Consider the following 16,088-nt stretch of genomic DNA (forward strand, 5'->3'; position numbering starts at 1 on the left):
ACCGACCAATAACAACTGTTCCCTTTTTACTAAAAATCCTAGACAAGGTCGCCTACGTTCAAATACAGAGGCACCTGGAAGAACACCACCTCCTAGGATCCAGACAATCAGGATTCCGCCCTCAACATGGGACTGAGACTGCACTCATCGACCTGAAAGCTCAGATTGACACACTCAGGGACAAAGGACAAGTTGCCTTGCTCCTCCTCCTTGACCTTTCTGCTGCTTTCGATCTGGTCGACCACTCTGTCCTATGCTCACATCTCCACACAGCAGCACACTTCTCGCCTGAGGCCATCTCTTGGATCACCTCATTCCTTAACGGTAGAACTATGAGGGTCTTCTCGCCCACAGCTGCAGCAGATCCCATACCCATCACCTGTGGTGTACCACAGGGCTCCTGCGTCTCCCCTACACTGTACAACATATTTACCAAGCCCCTTTTCGATGATCTGGATCATCTTGGTATCACCTACACTAATTATGCAGATGATACTCAGATCCTCCTTCCGCTTTCTGGAGATTATGGAAAGGATTTGGCCTTGCTAAATAGGGTGTACATCATCATCCAGGCATGGATGGCCACTCACGGACTATGCCTGAATGATGAGAAAACAGAGCTTATAATCATGGGCACAACACACAGTCTAAGGAAATTTAGCCCGGCCTATAACTCTTTCAAGATAGAGGGAACAACATTAAAGTTGGACAGGAGGTTAAAACTTTGGGCTTCTACCTAGACTCTAACCTCTCCTTCAAAAGACAACTGAGTTCACTGGCATCCTCATCTGCATACACGTGCAAACTTATCCGCTCAGCTAAACCATTTCTGTCAGATACCAGCTGTCTTACAATCGCCAGAGCCCTTATACTATCCCGCCTTGACTACTGTAATGCCCTTTACCTAGGATCCTCCAAGGCTACCACTAGCAAGATACAAACTCTCCAGAATAACGCCCTGAGAGCAGCCCTAGGGATCCCCAGAAGCGAGCATATATCAGGACTCAGTCAACAGAACAATTGGCTCTCCACCAGAGATAAAATTCTCCTAAAAACGGCTTCACTCACCTACAAATCCCTTAACAATGCCGCCCCGATCTACCTGATTAACAGGTTCCATAGACAAGTTTCCGCGAGACCCCTCAGAACGGCTTACAAAGACTGCCTCTCTGTCCCAAATTACAAACTCGCCACCATAGGAGGTAACAGCTTCCCGGTAAAAGCAGCCAAACTCTGGAACTCTTTGCCCCCTAACCTTAGAGCAGACATGCCCTACCTGAATTTCCGCTCTAAGGTCATCTCTTGGCTGAAACTGAAGGACCTCCCAGACAATTAAATGCCAAGGTTATTCCTCATGTGATCTGTACTAGTATGCATGCCACCTCTATTGTGTATATATTGTATATATTGCTTGCTTTCTCTGCTGTTCTGTACATTCTCCCTACGCCAATTCGTATTTTTACACCTTGTAACCAAGTTTCGCATATTCTTGTACATGCTGCGCCCTGATACCCCTGGGTATAACTGCGCATTATAAATAATAAACTAAACTAAACTAAACTAAACTAAAGGGCGATGGTTGATTTGAATGAGTATGTCCCGAGTTTACAATGGTAAAACCGACCTAGTCGAGCTAAGGATCTTGCTTTCTCTTCGATATAAGTTTTCCATTCCTGCTCCATTGGTGATGCATTTATCATTACACCTAGGTATTCGATGGCATTTGTTGTTTCAATTTCCTTACCTTCAAGATAAAGTTTTGGGGTTTTCTGGTTCTTCTTTTTTTGAGTTGTTAATTTCATTACTTTGGTTTTTGTTTATGTTGATCTGGAGTTCGTTAGCTGTCATATAGTTTGCTACTTTATCAAGAGTTTTCTGTAATCCTGATGTTGTTTTGTCCATGACCGTAATATCGTCAGCATATATTAATGATCGTACTGGTTCATTGTTTAGTTTTGTCAGATCTGCAAGTGGATCTTCGATTGATTTAACAAAGCCGCTTGTATAAGCTGTAGAGACAGGCAGCTAAGGGACAGCCTTGCTTCAGACCATTGGAAGTGTTGATCGATTGAGTAACTTTGCCATTTTTTGTTAGCCTGACTCAAACTGAAGTGTTGGTATACAGTTGTTTGATGGGATTGAGAATTGATGATGGACATCCCCATGTTGTTAGTTTATTCCATAGTTTTATTCTATTTGCTGAGTCGAACGCCATTTTTAGGTCGATTTAGACGGCGTATACATGTTGGTTCTTTAATGCAGCCTTGTATTTAAGGAGGCTCAACATTATCAAATTCACGTTCGTTCCGATCTTGCTGACAAATCTAGTTTGCCTTTTTTCTAGTTTTCCATTGTTGGCTGCCCATATGGTAAGTTTTTTCAATAAAAAGTTCGCGAATAGTTTTCCTAACATGTCTAGTAAGGCTATGGGTCTGTAGTTGTGTGGATTCTTTCTATTGCTAGTTTTAAAAAATTGGAATCAAGATTGCTAAGGTCCAACTGCGCGGAATTTGTTGTGTTCTTTCGATGATAAGGAGCCAGTGAGAAAAAAACTTGCCCAGTTTTCGGGTGCAGCCTTTAAGTTTGCATTTGATAGTCCGTCTGGTCCCGGCACTCTTGATGAATTTAGAGTCGTGATAGTTTTAATCACGTCTTCAGTTTCCCACGTCAGATTCCATGGAGGACCAATGGGTTCTTCTTGAATTGCGGCTGTCGATGCTTTGGCTCCATAAAGGGTAGTGAAGTGTTTAGTCCACGGATTTGCTTCTACTTCTTGGACCATGCTCGTTGCTTTGTTGTTTTCATTTAGAAGCGACCATAATTGTCTCGTGTTTTTCCCTTTGATTGCTGCTAAGATTGCTTCAGCGTCTGCTTGATGTAGTATCGCTTTAGCTGATTTAATCAAATTCAAGTGCTTTTGTTTTTCTGTTTTTATGTCTACTTTTGCAGCTGATGTGTTCAGTTTTTTTCAGTAGACATAATTTATTTTATGCGGTTTTTTCCCTCTCTTTGATTTCAATATTAAATGCGTGTTTATGTGTAGCGATACGGTTGATATTGCTACTTGCCATGGTCTGGTAGTCTCGAAGTACCCATTCATAATTTAGTTTTGAATAATCAGGCAGCAATGATGTTTCAAATTTGGAGACTAAATCAATCATTTGATGCTGTTTTATTCTTAGTTTGTTCAAGCCTTTATTTATTTCAAGGTCTGGAAGAGTTAAATAAGATTCCTGGATTTGCTCTGTCTTCCATGTTATTGGAATTTGGCAATGATCGGTGTTAGATTGTAAGGAGTTATCAGTGGCAATTAGATTGTTCCTTATCACATCAGAGATATAAATGTAGTCAAAAATTGATTTAGATTTACCACTTGACCACGTTGGAGGCATTTGACCATGGACGTTTAAGGGTTGTTCTGTTAGAGTTAAATTTTGGATCTCGATCTCTTTGGTCCATTTCTTTGCTCTTGGGGATCGTTTTTGAAAGTCCAATCGAAAGCCTTCAGAGTTGTAAAGATGGATGTTTAGATCGCCAGCGATGACAAACTCGGTTTGCTCGAAGGAGTTTGCTATTTTGTCAAACTCGTCGCAGATTGGGTCTATGAACTTATTATCATTCATTGCTATTGCATTCCAATAGATATTGAAGATTGTTAAGTGTGTTTTGTCTGAATATTGATTTGACTCTGATGGTGTGGTCGAAATGCAGATGACAATGCATTGAGCCCAGGCATGGATGTTTTTCCTCTTTACAATTGACCAGTTGGGATCTAACTTGGTCATGATTATCATTCCGGATGATGGCATGCCTTGTCGGATAGTGATCGCCGGGTTCATGTAAGTAGAGAATCCATCACAAACGACTTCTGTTGATGACCAAGTCTCTTGGAGACATATTATGGACATTTCTTTTTGGTTGGTGGCTCCCTCCGAGAGGAGCTGCTTAAAACCTCTCGTATTCCATGAGGATCTTGATTTGTGTGTTTTGGTGTTTGCTTCCAGTTAGCAGATTTCTGTTGCTGTCTGTTTGGGAGTTTATCTCCCGTGGTAAGTCTATTATTCTGTTTTTCAAGTGTGAATTTGAGTGACTGATCAGATTTTCGCTTTCTCTTGATCATGATTTTCCAGTTAATCGTGGTCTACTAGAAGTTGTTGTAGTTCAAATTTGCGATATATAGGCCCCGCTTGAAGTTTGGTGTTGGTGTTAATTTTCTTTACTTTAAGCACCATGAATCTTGTTACTTGGATTTCTTCTATACTGAAGCCCCATTTGATAAGTTGTTTTTTTGCAGAGATAACTAGGTGCATCGTTTTATTGTTCTAGAAATCGATGTGAGAAATTTCAATAAGTATTTCTTATTCGGGAAATGTATTACGTCGATGTCTTGTGTAGAGATCTTCGGCAATGTTGGGATAGCATTGAATAGACAAAGGATATTTGCTGTGTTCAAAGTTATTGGCTCTCATCAGGAGGTTGGAGGTAACCATGCCGCTTTTAGCGGCATGGTTGCCTCCTTACCGCAATCCGGGCTCGGGTCCCTCGAATGAGGATTTACCGGGCCATCGCAACCTTGGCGGACCCGGTAATTCCCCGTCCGAGGAACCCGGACCCGGTCCAGTCCCATTCCCATTCGAGCCCCCATAGGGCTCAATGGGAATGGTGATGGAGCTAGGAACCGGTATGGACGCCTGGTTTTTCCAGGCGCCCATTGCGGGTCCCGCAAGGAGACCTCGTGGTAGGGCAGAATGGGTTTACCGGCACCGGCACCTTTACCGGTGCCGGTAAACCCATTCCGCCAACCTTATGATGAGGGCCAGTGTTTCATCCGGTTTTAGATTTAAAGCTGTTAGTGATAATCTAAATATTTTAGATTCCTTGTGTGGATCTATAAACGTGGGTCTAGTTGGAGATGTGTTCCCTTTAATCTCTTTACTTTCCATAGTTTCGGAAGAAACATCGGATTCCGGCGAGAACCAGGATTCCTCAGTTGATATTAATGAATAAACAAGCGACATATTTGCCGTTGAGTCATCAGTATTCGTGTAAATTGATTCAGAAGAAATCTCACAATATTCGTCTATTATAATCATTGACTCTTCTTGAGAGTCTAGTTCCCGATTGCTTGATTGGAGTGGGAGCGAACTGGACGTTATGTTGTGGGCACATTCTGCCATTGGTGATTTGAGCACTACGTCATGGCCTGTCGCATCTAGTAGTGCGTCTAGGGGTTCGTGTTCTTCAATCGAGATCAGTTCTCCTTGTGCTTGCGGTGGCTGTATTTTATTGTTCTTTAAATTTGTCTTTGTCGTTTCCTTGTTGGGTTGGTTACTCCTCGTTTCTTTTTTGTTAGTGGTGATTTTCTTTGTTATTATAGGGCAAAGTTGAGGATGCTGCTCTGGCTTGAGTTGCAGCTTTCTCAAAAAAGGTTGAGAGCCTGTTTGGCGTTTTTTGTGGTTATTTTCTTTGGTGTTGTTGATTTGCCCAGCTGACCATGTTTAGTTAAGTCAAAGATATCAAACGGGGTACATACTGGAGATTCTGCATCGGGGGTATTGAAGTGGATTGGCAGATTATGTGTTTGAAGTTCATATTGAGTTGTTTGATCTTTTGTAGGTACGCCTTTTATTGAAGAGTCCTCCGTCTGTTGGCGCATTGTGCTTTGGTCTAGTGGCGTGGTTGGATGTAAATGTCTTTTAGCTTTGTCGTCCATAATTTTGTTGGTGAATGTTTCCAATGTTTCTGTAAGAGTTTGTTTGTCAAGTCAGTCGGTTCTTGCAATTTCAGCTAACTCGTTCTGCCATATTCTTGTGGATTCTGCTTCATGATTCAGACGATCTTGGATTGAAGTTATGAAACAGTCTGTTTGTTTGTTTTGTCGAGATCATGGCTAGCAGGGTGGCTTGGTCTTTGGTGGCATCAACCATTGCTTCTTGGATCTTTAAGAAGGGCACCATTGCTAATGATAGAACAGCCACCAGCGTGTTTTGAAGATCCAGCATAGTAGTTGGAATTCGTTTGCAGGATTCTGGAGTGTTAGGTGTCGTCCCGACTTTTTGTGTTGGAGAGTCTAGCTCCTGTTGATTATGGGCAGTTGTTGTTACATTATTTTGTTGGTTCTCCTCCGGAAATGTTTTGGAAAGAACAGGTTTGCTTTTGTAGGAATTGGCGTTGATGTGTTAGTTATTGCATCAGTGTTCTTCTTGTGCTCATCTGTAGAGACATTTGATTTCTTCTGCTCTTGAAAGTCCATAATGGCGTCTATTTCTGTGGTATCGAGTGAAGGTCGAGGTACTCAATTTGAAGATTTTAGGGTGTTGCCTCGGGAAATGTCTGCAAGGTGATAGGTTGACTGCCATTGTTGTTTTGCTATAAGAGCTCTTTGTCGTAATGTTAAATTCAACGTTGAATCTTTTGTCACTTTGTTTTGAGGAGTATGGAACTGGAGATCAAGTTGAGGTGAAGAGAAAGAGTCTCTTATTTCCGAAACGGGTGAAGATAGTTTTGGAGACATTTCTGTTTTATGATTGAACGTTATTTTCTGGTTTCTCTCGTTCCTCGGCATTCTGGAGGCAGTTATAGATTTGGGGTGACTCAGCTCGATGTTCACGTGACTGGATACACATGGTGAGTTACTTGGTAGTGCAGTAGCAAGCTTGGCCAGTGGGTCTTGATGCATAGGAATGAAAGGTGGGGATTTTTCTTTGTTGGGGTTTTGTAGGCGACAATCAGGGTTTTGAGTAGGGTTGGGTAAGGAGGGGTGATTAGTAAGTTCAATCTGGATTGTTTCAGTTTCTTTTTTGGATTTCTCGTCTCCTTGTTGTGTTGCGGTAATAGATCTTATTTTACCAGTTGTGTTACTTGGTTCTTTTGGAACATTAGGTTGCAAATTCGCAATTAAGGTGTGTTTTAGAACATTTGCTACAGTTTCTTCTAACTTCTCTTGGAGTCGTGTTCTGGGTTTAGTACCCTCCATTTTATTGGGTGAATGTGTAAGCGAAAGAGAAAGAAGAGTATGTTGTTCGTTAGTTCACTTACAGCGTACTCAGCGTAAACAGCGGGAAACAGCAGACAACGGCGCCCTTGTCACCGCGGCAGGCTTAACGCCGCAAGGGCAGCTGAGGCAGAGTTTTGTGCCGGCTTCCTGGGGGTGGGGCTTCAGTCTGATCATGTGACTTTGATCGAAGAAGGGATACAGCGCTCGCTTCAAACTGCTGTGAATAGACACTTGCTTACGCGATTCAGAGCGGGATCTTTGCAGGTAGGAAAAATGTCAATTTCAATTTCCGTGCAGTTCAGGACCTGGAGACTCAGTGGGAAACAGCAGACAAAGGCGCCCTTGTCACCGCGGCGGGCTTAAGCTAGATTAGTTCACAATCACCAGTCCTGCACATGTGCTGTATCATGGGGCCTTCTTTTCCTGTTTCTGTTCCATTGATTATATTGTTAAGCCAGAGAGAGGTATGGCCACGTTTGGCGAAACAGAAGTGAGTCCACACTAGACCAAGCGGTTCCTGGAGAACTAAAGCACCAAACCTCTATAACAGGGAGCAAAGTTAATTCGGCAGGCACAGGAAGGTTATCGGGAACAGGGGACCGCTTTTAACTGCACACATACTCACCAATATGCTGACTCACCTCCGCACCATAAACCAATTATAAAGCACCTATCCCCCATGATTCAATCGGCCTAGCTGCACACATACTTGTACACCATGCACACCTCAGCGATCTTTAGAACGCAGCTATCCCCCATGAAAAAATGCCTCTAGCTGCACACATCTCATGAATGCAGCTAACCCCAAGACAATTCGGCCTAGCTGCACACATACTACTGGACATCACACACTTCCCACTACTCCTAGCAATAGAATGCAGCTACCCACCATGAAAATTCGGCCTAGCTGCATGCATACAGAGTGCACCCACGCACTACTTACTACCCTACTTGCTCCACTGACCTGGACTAGGGTCCCCAAGGGCACTTAAACCACAGCAGGTTGAGATCACACCAATGTTATGTTATTTTGAGGACACTTTCATATGAGGTGGGATTGAACCCATGACTTTTAGCTTTCTCTTGCATTACGCCGGCATTCACGAAAGTGAGAAAGGCCTGGATTTGAAAAAGGCAATGTAAACCTGCCGAAACACGTGTCATCCACTAAGGCTACAACTCTAATAACTTTCAATTAAAAGGAACTTAAAATACTACTTCAAGATTTTTTCATCTCTTTATTTGGCGGTGCACCGACAATTGTAAGCTCATCCAATCAATGGCATTTATATAGCACTACATATATCATTGGTATGGCCTCAAAGCGCTTGTGGGTTGAACAACCTCGGGGACCATAGTCCAGGTCAGTAGAGAGAGTAGGGTGCACTCATTATGTGCACAGCCGATGCGATTGCCTGATGGTAGCTGCATGTTAGCATTATGTGTGGTGGTATTGGGATTAGTTGAATGTGTGCAGTCAGGTTGGTCTCCGAGACTGGATTCTGGCTGTGTTAGGCCTGTGGTAGACGCTTATGTGTGCAGCTAGGCTGATTTCTCGTGGAGTATAGCTGCGTTCTAGCAGGATGTTGAGGTGTTCGTGGGGTGTTATTCGTATGTGAGCAGCTAGGCCGAAATTGATGGAGGTGTGTAGCTGCGCTCTATTGTGTGTTGGTGTAGAGTCAAGAGTGAGCATAGTGATAGGAGAGGTGAGTGTCTGTAGTGGATGTTTTATTCTAATGAGCCCACTGTTCTGGGTTTCATTGTGCGTTTTGTGATTGCTGCATTCAGAGTGGCTTTATTAGTGACTTAATAGTCGTATTCAGTGGCATCACTGCTCGATATTACATTAAAGATTTGTCTGCAGGTTTTAGGGTCTTTACGGCCTTCAAAGATCTTAATCGGCATTATGGAAAAAGCCATGTTTTTAGAGCTTTGCAAAAGGCCATGCACTCTTGGGTGTGTACAATGTGTGGAGGGAGTGAGTTCCACAGAGTTGGTGTGAAGGTTGAGAAGGCAGATCCTCCAATACTGGCAGAATTGGAGGATGGAACTACTTGTAAGAGGGCTGTGCTTGATCTTAGGGTGCGCAATGGGAGGTAGGGTTTTATCTTCCCTTGTGGGTATGTTGGGCCAGTCTTGTGCACTGCTCGGTGGGTAACGCATAGGGTTTGGAAGGTGGCCCTACGTCTGACAGGGAGCCAGTGGAGGGTGCGGAGAGCGGGGGAGATGTGGTCTCTGTGTCCCAGGGCGAGAAGGTGTTTGGCGGCAGCATTTTTGGGGTCTTTGTAGTTTATGTTGATAGGTCGGTGCTCCCAGGTATAAGGAGTTGACATAGTCCAGTCTCGAGATAACTATAGACATAACATCGGCGAGTCTGTTGGGATAAGTGAGGTAAGGGAAAATGCGTCTAAGGAGTTTGAGGTGGTAGTGACAGGATTTTGATACATTATTGATCTGACGGGAAAGGGTTAGGCCTGAGTCCATAGTGCAGCCAAGGTTTTTGACTATTTTGGAAGGAGTGGGCAGGGGGCCACGGGAGCGGTTGCAAGAGAAGGACAGTATTGCTATACACCATGATTTCAGTTTTATCAGGGTTCAAAAGGAGGGGGTTACTTGTCATCCATCGGTCAATATCACTGAGACAAGCTTCAAGCTTGTTTTGGGAATTCTTAGGATAATATGAGTATCATCAGCGTAGTTGTAGCAGGTGAGGTTGCACGTGCGGATGATTCCTGGTAGAGTGGTCAGATAGAGGTGTAAAAGGAGAGCAGAGAGGCAGGTGCCTTGGGGTACTCCAGTGTTTACAGCGCTAGCAGTTGAGACAAAAGGGAGGAGGAGGGTGATTTGTTTCCTGTTGCTGAGGAAGGAGGCAATCCATTTGAGTTCCGGGCCATGGATTCCTATGGAGTGGAGGCGGTCAAGGAGGAATGCATCGTTAACGGTGTCAAATGTTGCTGACAGATCAGGGAGAATCAGCGCTGTGCAACCCTCAGTCTGCCGCAGCCTTGGGATCATCCTAGATTGAGTTAAGAGTAGTTTCTGTTCCATGGCACAGTCTGAAGCCTGATTGTGCTGGGCCGAGGAGTTTGTTGGATTCTATGAAGCAGTTGAGCTTGGAGTATGCGGTCCGGTCAATGAGTTTAGTGAGAAAATCTGGTGGTGGAGATCGGCCTGTAATTCCTAGGGTCAAGGGGGTTGAGGGATGCCTTTTTTAGAAGTAATTTGGCATACGCTATTTAAAAGGCTTCAGAAAAGGTGCTATAGGTGAGGGAGTCGATTAGTGTGGATCTTGCATGTTCTCCTGCGCAAGTAGAGGAGAATATTTCTTTCAGAAGGGCGGCAGGGGTCGAGGGGCGATCCAGACGGTCTGCTGCCAGATAGTAGGTCTAGCAACTCGTCTCTTGAGATGGGTTGGAAAGAGTTCAAGGTTGGCATAGAGGGTGTCTGGGATTAGGAGGGGTATAAGTAGAGCAGGGGGAAAGGGTGGAGAATTTGGTGTTAAGGGTTGCCATCCTGTCAAGTGCAGTGTTTTAGAAATGTAGTGAGAGGGAGTCGCAGAGTGTTTGTGTGGGAATGGTTTAGGCAGAGGTGCAAGTAGGTTTCACAAATTCGGAGATGATTTTGTGGAATTCTTTGCTTCTGCTGCCACAGTTCAGAATTGATTTATTGTAGTAGGCCTTTCTGGCCTTTCCGATCTCGGATTTGTAATTATGGTGTTGGAGGGCGAGCATGGATCTGCTGAGGACGGTTTTAGATGCTCGCCATTTGCGTTCAAGACTGTTGTTTTGATTTTTGAGTGTTTTCAATTGGTGCGTGAACCATTTGGGGCACAGTCCTTTGCGTGAGGCTGCAGGGCGTGAGGGGGTAAGGGGAATTAGGTGAAATGCGCTATACAAATGTCGAATAACATCACATAACAATGCCATGGTCTAAAAAGCCAAACATGTAAAGAGGAATGATTAGGTGGAACAGAAAGGTTACACTTCATTAGTATGTATGCAAATGTGATTGATAAATAACGCATCGGAAAATCAGAACAAAAAACCCTTATAGTTTCTTGAAGCTATACAGTCATAACTTCAATTACCTGCAAAGCTGCGGGCCCATCTCCACTCTGGAAAGCAAAAAGAGCGAAACAGAATGCTTAAAACCTATGCACGGAAAATAGTTTATAACAGTTTCCAAACTCATGAGTAATACCATCATAGGACTATTGTGTACCTTTTCGACAAAAACAAGATGCAATACTCCCCGGCTTCCACTGGATGTCGGACTATATGCACAGCATGTGAATCTAAGCAGATACAAGCATCAGAAATATGATTATGGTAAGTAATGTGTGCCATATACAACTCTGGACCTCCGTGCACCTAAACCTCTACTTGATGTTGGGGTTGGATTCCTTCACATGTTTTCACTCCAGGTGCAGCACCTTAATGGAGTTAGGAAGAGGGAGATAATGTTTGTCACGGGTTAAGTATGTAAGTAACCAAGAACATGCGATTAGTGCAAGGTGAGTATAAAATTAGTTCTTTAAAACATTCTGAGGAGGTGAAGACATTACCCAAATGAGGAAAGGGTCCCTTCCAAGATGAAGAAACAGCAAAAAGGGCTTCACTGATTAATACAGAATGTGGGTGCAAACAGAGTAAAAGAATGTCAAAGAATCAACCACTGATTTCAGAAGAGTTATTGTGCGCAGAGTTCACAATCCTGTCATTCTGAAACCGTGCTGGCAAGGGTTGGGGAGAGAAGTAAGAATGATGCCAAATGCCATGCAGGGTTTTCTCATCAGCCTGCTAGGCTTCTGCGCTTGGAAGTGTGGGGACACTGGTCGGCAGACCTCTAGGGTGAATTACCTCTAGGGTGCAGGTGCCAAGGCATAATATGGCGAAGGGGCTGACCTCCCCCCCCTTCGCTCGCCCCCCCCCGCCTTCTGCCTTAGTGAGAAGGAGCAGGAAGGGGAAATGGGGCCATAAAACATGGCCCCTATATGTAGAACCTGTTTAGGGGAACTGTCTCTTCCCACACACACACACGCCCCCTGCAGCAGGAACATCTTTGTCAGTTGTCTGTTTTTTTCGGTCTGCAAAAGCGGAGAGAAGCAGAGGATTATGGAGATGAGGGGGAGCGAGCAACGGGGGAATAGGGCGGGCAGCGCGGATTGTACTGTTGGTTAAGCGGCTGCAGGGTTTCTGCTTGAGTGCCTCTCCAAGCAAGGCGCGCAGATTACAAACCTGCATGTTTGGGAATAATCCGATTCCCTGGCAAAAAATGCGCCTGATTTGCCCCCAAAAAAAGAGGAAAAAAAGTGGGCTTGTGTGAAACACATTTGTGCAACAGACGCGTGACCGCAGGAAACCAGCAGTAGGGTTAAGGCGCCTCAGAGTGAGGGTTTTAACAAGGCTATACGCCATGGTCACTGATAACTGTATCACCTAGAGGTTAACTCAGTGGGGCTCCCTGCATAGGGCATATCAATATGTAACGCTGTTCTGTCTCCTTTGACATCAATGCCAGTCCCAGCACTGGCATCGTCCTTTCTTTTTTATTTAATATACATATAGCCAACACTGGCTTTGTATATTTCACAACAATCCGTAATTAAAACATAAAATATAATTTCCATGTACAAAAATACTTTATCAATAATAGTATAATTTCCTTAGATGAAAGTAAATCATCAGCCAAGATCAAAAGATCCCTTCAGATATTTCTCTCAATATCTGCATAGATGTACCATAAAATGTCTTATGAAAGATAAGATTAACATAATTTCCTTCAAGCAACAGCATTCACAGGGAAGATACAACATCACAATGGCCATCATTAGGACCCTGGCGCTAAGTGTTTAACAGCGCCGTAAAAGGCTGTGGCGCCGTTAAACACTTAGCGCCTTACTACGAGGTCCCTTTGCGGGACCCGACCTGAACGGCTGGTATAGACCAGCCATTAAAGTAGGGACCCGCAAAGGGACTCTCGAGGTAAGTACCGTACCTCAATTTGCAGTACCGTACTTACCGCCTTCCCCAGTCCCATTGAGCCCTATGGGGCAAAAATGGGAATGGGGAAGGGCCAATGTTCATAGGGGAATTACCGCCCCGCCAACCTTGGAATGGGGTGGTAATTCCCCATTGAACATTGGCGGACTCGTTACGATACCGGCACCAACCATGGTGCTAATAGTGCCATGGTTTAGCGCCAGTATCGTAATGAGGGCCAATGTATCTTATTGCTATATCCTTTCAAGTACTTTGCTCTTAAAGCATTCAGGCTACTGCAGTAACACATAATATGTTAATCCGATTCAATAATCACCTCATCTCACAATCGACATAGCCGCTCAAGGTGGGGTATACCTGCTTTGGGACCCTATATTTCAAGAGCCTGAGTGCGATTAAATTTCAACAAGAGATAGCTTCGAATTGTAGCGCTATTAGGATAGACCTCAATGTATTTAGGGACTGCTTTACACCCCGTCCAGTATTGAATAAAAGGGCCACTGTTTACGTTAGATGTGACGCGTAGAAGGTCATTTTCTTTATTAAGATTATATATTTTTCCCTTAATCCCGCCTTTCAGTTTGGCCTGTGGCAGACCCATATTATCATGCATAAAAGCTTTCATCCAAGTATTATGTTTAGACCATAGCCCGCCAAGGGTGCCAAAGCTCTCATACTCATGCATAGCGCAATGGGCCTCCATTACATCAACCATGGTTGTTCCATTATCAAGGTGTCTCAATTTCTCATAGCCCATGATTTGTTTGCAATCAATTACTCCTGATATTTTCATAATGTCAAATTGCAACAAGATATATCCAATTGATAGTGATGTTGGCATTCTGAACAACAATCGCAAGATTTTCACTGCAAATGTAATCATCTCTAATCTAAGTTTAGTTCCCCACACTTTCACTCCATACAACATACAAGGCGCAATCTTGGCCGTGTATAACAGTATTGTTTTAATGGAACATCCACCCTGTTAGCTAATGAAGTGGCTCAGGAAATGAGCGATTCTCATGCAGTTATCCTTATTCGCTATCCATTGGAGTGACCAATTTAACCTATTGTTGATTAAGAAGCCCACTTCCTTGTAGCACCCCACGCATTCAACCACCTTATCATCTAGATTCCATTTTTGATTTTAGGATTTTCTTGCTCTTTGTTTTCCTCATGAATGCCGCAATCTTGTTTTTTTCTATATTGATACAGAGGCTGCTGTCTCTTGCATACTTTCCCAATGCATCAAAAGTAAGTTGAAGCCCCTTAGTGGTGTAATCTAAGAGCAAGAGTTCATCAGCATAGCTGAGCCAACCAATTTTTTAAACGCTCCAATTTAAACATAGCACGTTCCAACAACATTTAAAGCCTTTCTGAGATCTGCAAGATCGAGGTTAAACAGGGTAGCAGCCAGGATGCATCCCTCTTTAACTCTGTGAGGTCTGAAAGTGAGACACTCTTCCCTCACCGTCCAGCCTCCCTCTAACCCGAGTGCCAGTGTCTAGCAGGCCATGAGGAATGCTCCATGAAGCAAGTTTGTTCCATAGTCTATTCCTAATGACCGTGTCAAATGCTGCACTAACGGTGATAAACACTCCGTAGACTTGCAATTGACGTCTGTTCAAAAGCGTATTCAATAGTGGTTATCAGGGTGAGGAGGTTATGTTTGGTGCTGATTTGGTTTCGCCGGTATATCTAGCATGGCAAGCATGGATAGGTTTTTCCAACATCCTTTTTTTATGGATTGGAAGGATAGTACTCTCTTTCCAAGAAGACAGAACCTGTCCTTGGATCCCAATCGACACAAACGGGGTGGGCAAAGCTTTGGCCCATATTCCCAGCAATAGCTTCAAAAGACCATTGCACGTGCCTTCAGGACCGGCAGCACGTGACGTTGGTAGTCCAGCAATCATCTAGGTGATGTCAGTGATAGTGGACTTGCAAACCCAGCTCTGATCAATGTGGGAGAGTACCTCATCACTCGGTATCGTATTCCCCAATGTGTCCTTTATGTGGCTAGCCCCCTCTCTTCAGGGACACTACTGATGGGTAGCTTTTTCTTGGCAGCCCCACTCACAGTCGCCCAGATGGCTCATACTGGGCTAAACGCATCCACAGTTCGCACTTGGCCCTGGCATGATGTCTTCTCCGCCAACCATGGTACTTTAATTTAAGGGTTTTAATGTTATTGGGGATGTCGGCTGTACTCATCTCTATGCTTCCCCTTCTCAGTAGCTGGGCTATATCATGCCTCAGTTGCTTTTTCGTGGTCACACTGTCATCTGTGGCCAAGATCCCTATTCGAGCGCTCACTGGGGATCTTGTAGCTGCGTTTTGTTTGAGTGACCTCTTTAATACTTTAATAGATGCAATCACCTTTGAGAAATCCTCTAGCATGGGTAAGCCATTAGTTTCACCCCTGTTATGCCATCTTTCTACAAAAATCGGAAGAGCACTTTCAGAAACAACCCTATCCTTCTCAAGATTAACCGGATTCCAGCATATACGATTTGCGCCATTATTTATAGAAATGTCACCGTTTAGTTCAAAACGGCTACCACTCTCACATGCATTCGGCAGCACACATCTGGGAGGTGTGGGAGGTGGTTGCTTTCCTCTCGTGAGTGAGAAACCCAGGGATCTCTCTCTCTCTCAGGTGGCCAGGGCACGGGCATCGCCTTTGGATCCAGACCCTGGGGATGGACCAGTGTGAGAGGATCACCTGGGTGAGGGGCCTTCAGGGAGTGGGGGTGAAGCAAGAAAGAGATAAAGGAAAAGGAGGGTGCCAAGGAGAGGGACTAATACACAGAAAGGTGATGCCAATTGTCTGGGGTTTTTAAAACTATTAAATATATCAATGTGTGTTTGAAGTGATAATGTGAAATGTGTAAGAATAAAACTGCGGCCTTGTTGTGCCACAATAAGAAGAGCTGCTTTGGCTTCAATTAGTTAGCCAGGTTGGACTAGAGTGGGATGGTATATATCTTGCCGGGTGGGGGGTACCTGACTGCCTATGTTATTGATTCCATTCCAAAATCCAGTTGCAGATCATCTAGATGTACATTCTTGTGCTTGTAGTCGGTCCC

General features: G+C 44.1%; 1 protein-coding gene across 1 annotated transcript in view; it reads right to left on the reverse strand.

Annotated features, from left to right (window-relative positions):
• Nucleotides 1-16,088, reverse strand: part of LOC138447766 (butyrophilin subfamily 1 member A1-like) — a 201,523-nt gene that overhangs the window by 14,206 nt on the left and 171,229 nt on the right. Inside the window, exon 9 of the mRNA XM_069604103.1 lies at nucleotides 11,085-11,111. Coding sequence (XP_069460204.1) covers nucleotides 11,085-11,111 — 27 coding nt within the window. The remainder of the gene's footprint in view (nucleotides 1-11,084; nucleotides 11,112-16,088) is intronic.

The sequence above is a fragment of the Ambystoma mexicanum genome, chromosome 1p (assembly GCF_040938575.1).
Source record: "Ambystoma mexicanum isolate Mex_15411 chromosome 1p, UKY_AmexF1_1, whole genome shotgun sequence".
NCBI classification, from domain to species: Eukaryota; Metazoa; Chordata; class Amphibia; order Caudata; family Ambystomatidae; genus Ambystoma; species Ambystoma mexicanum.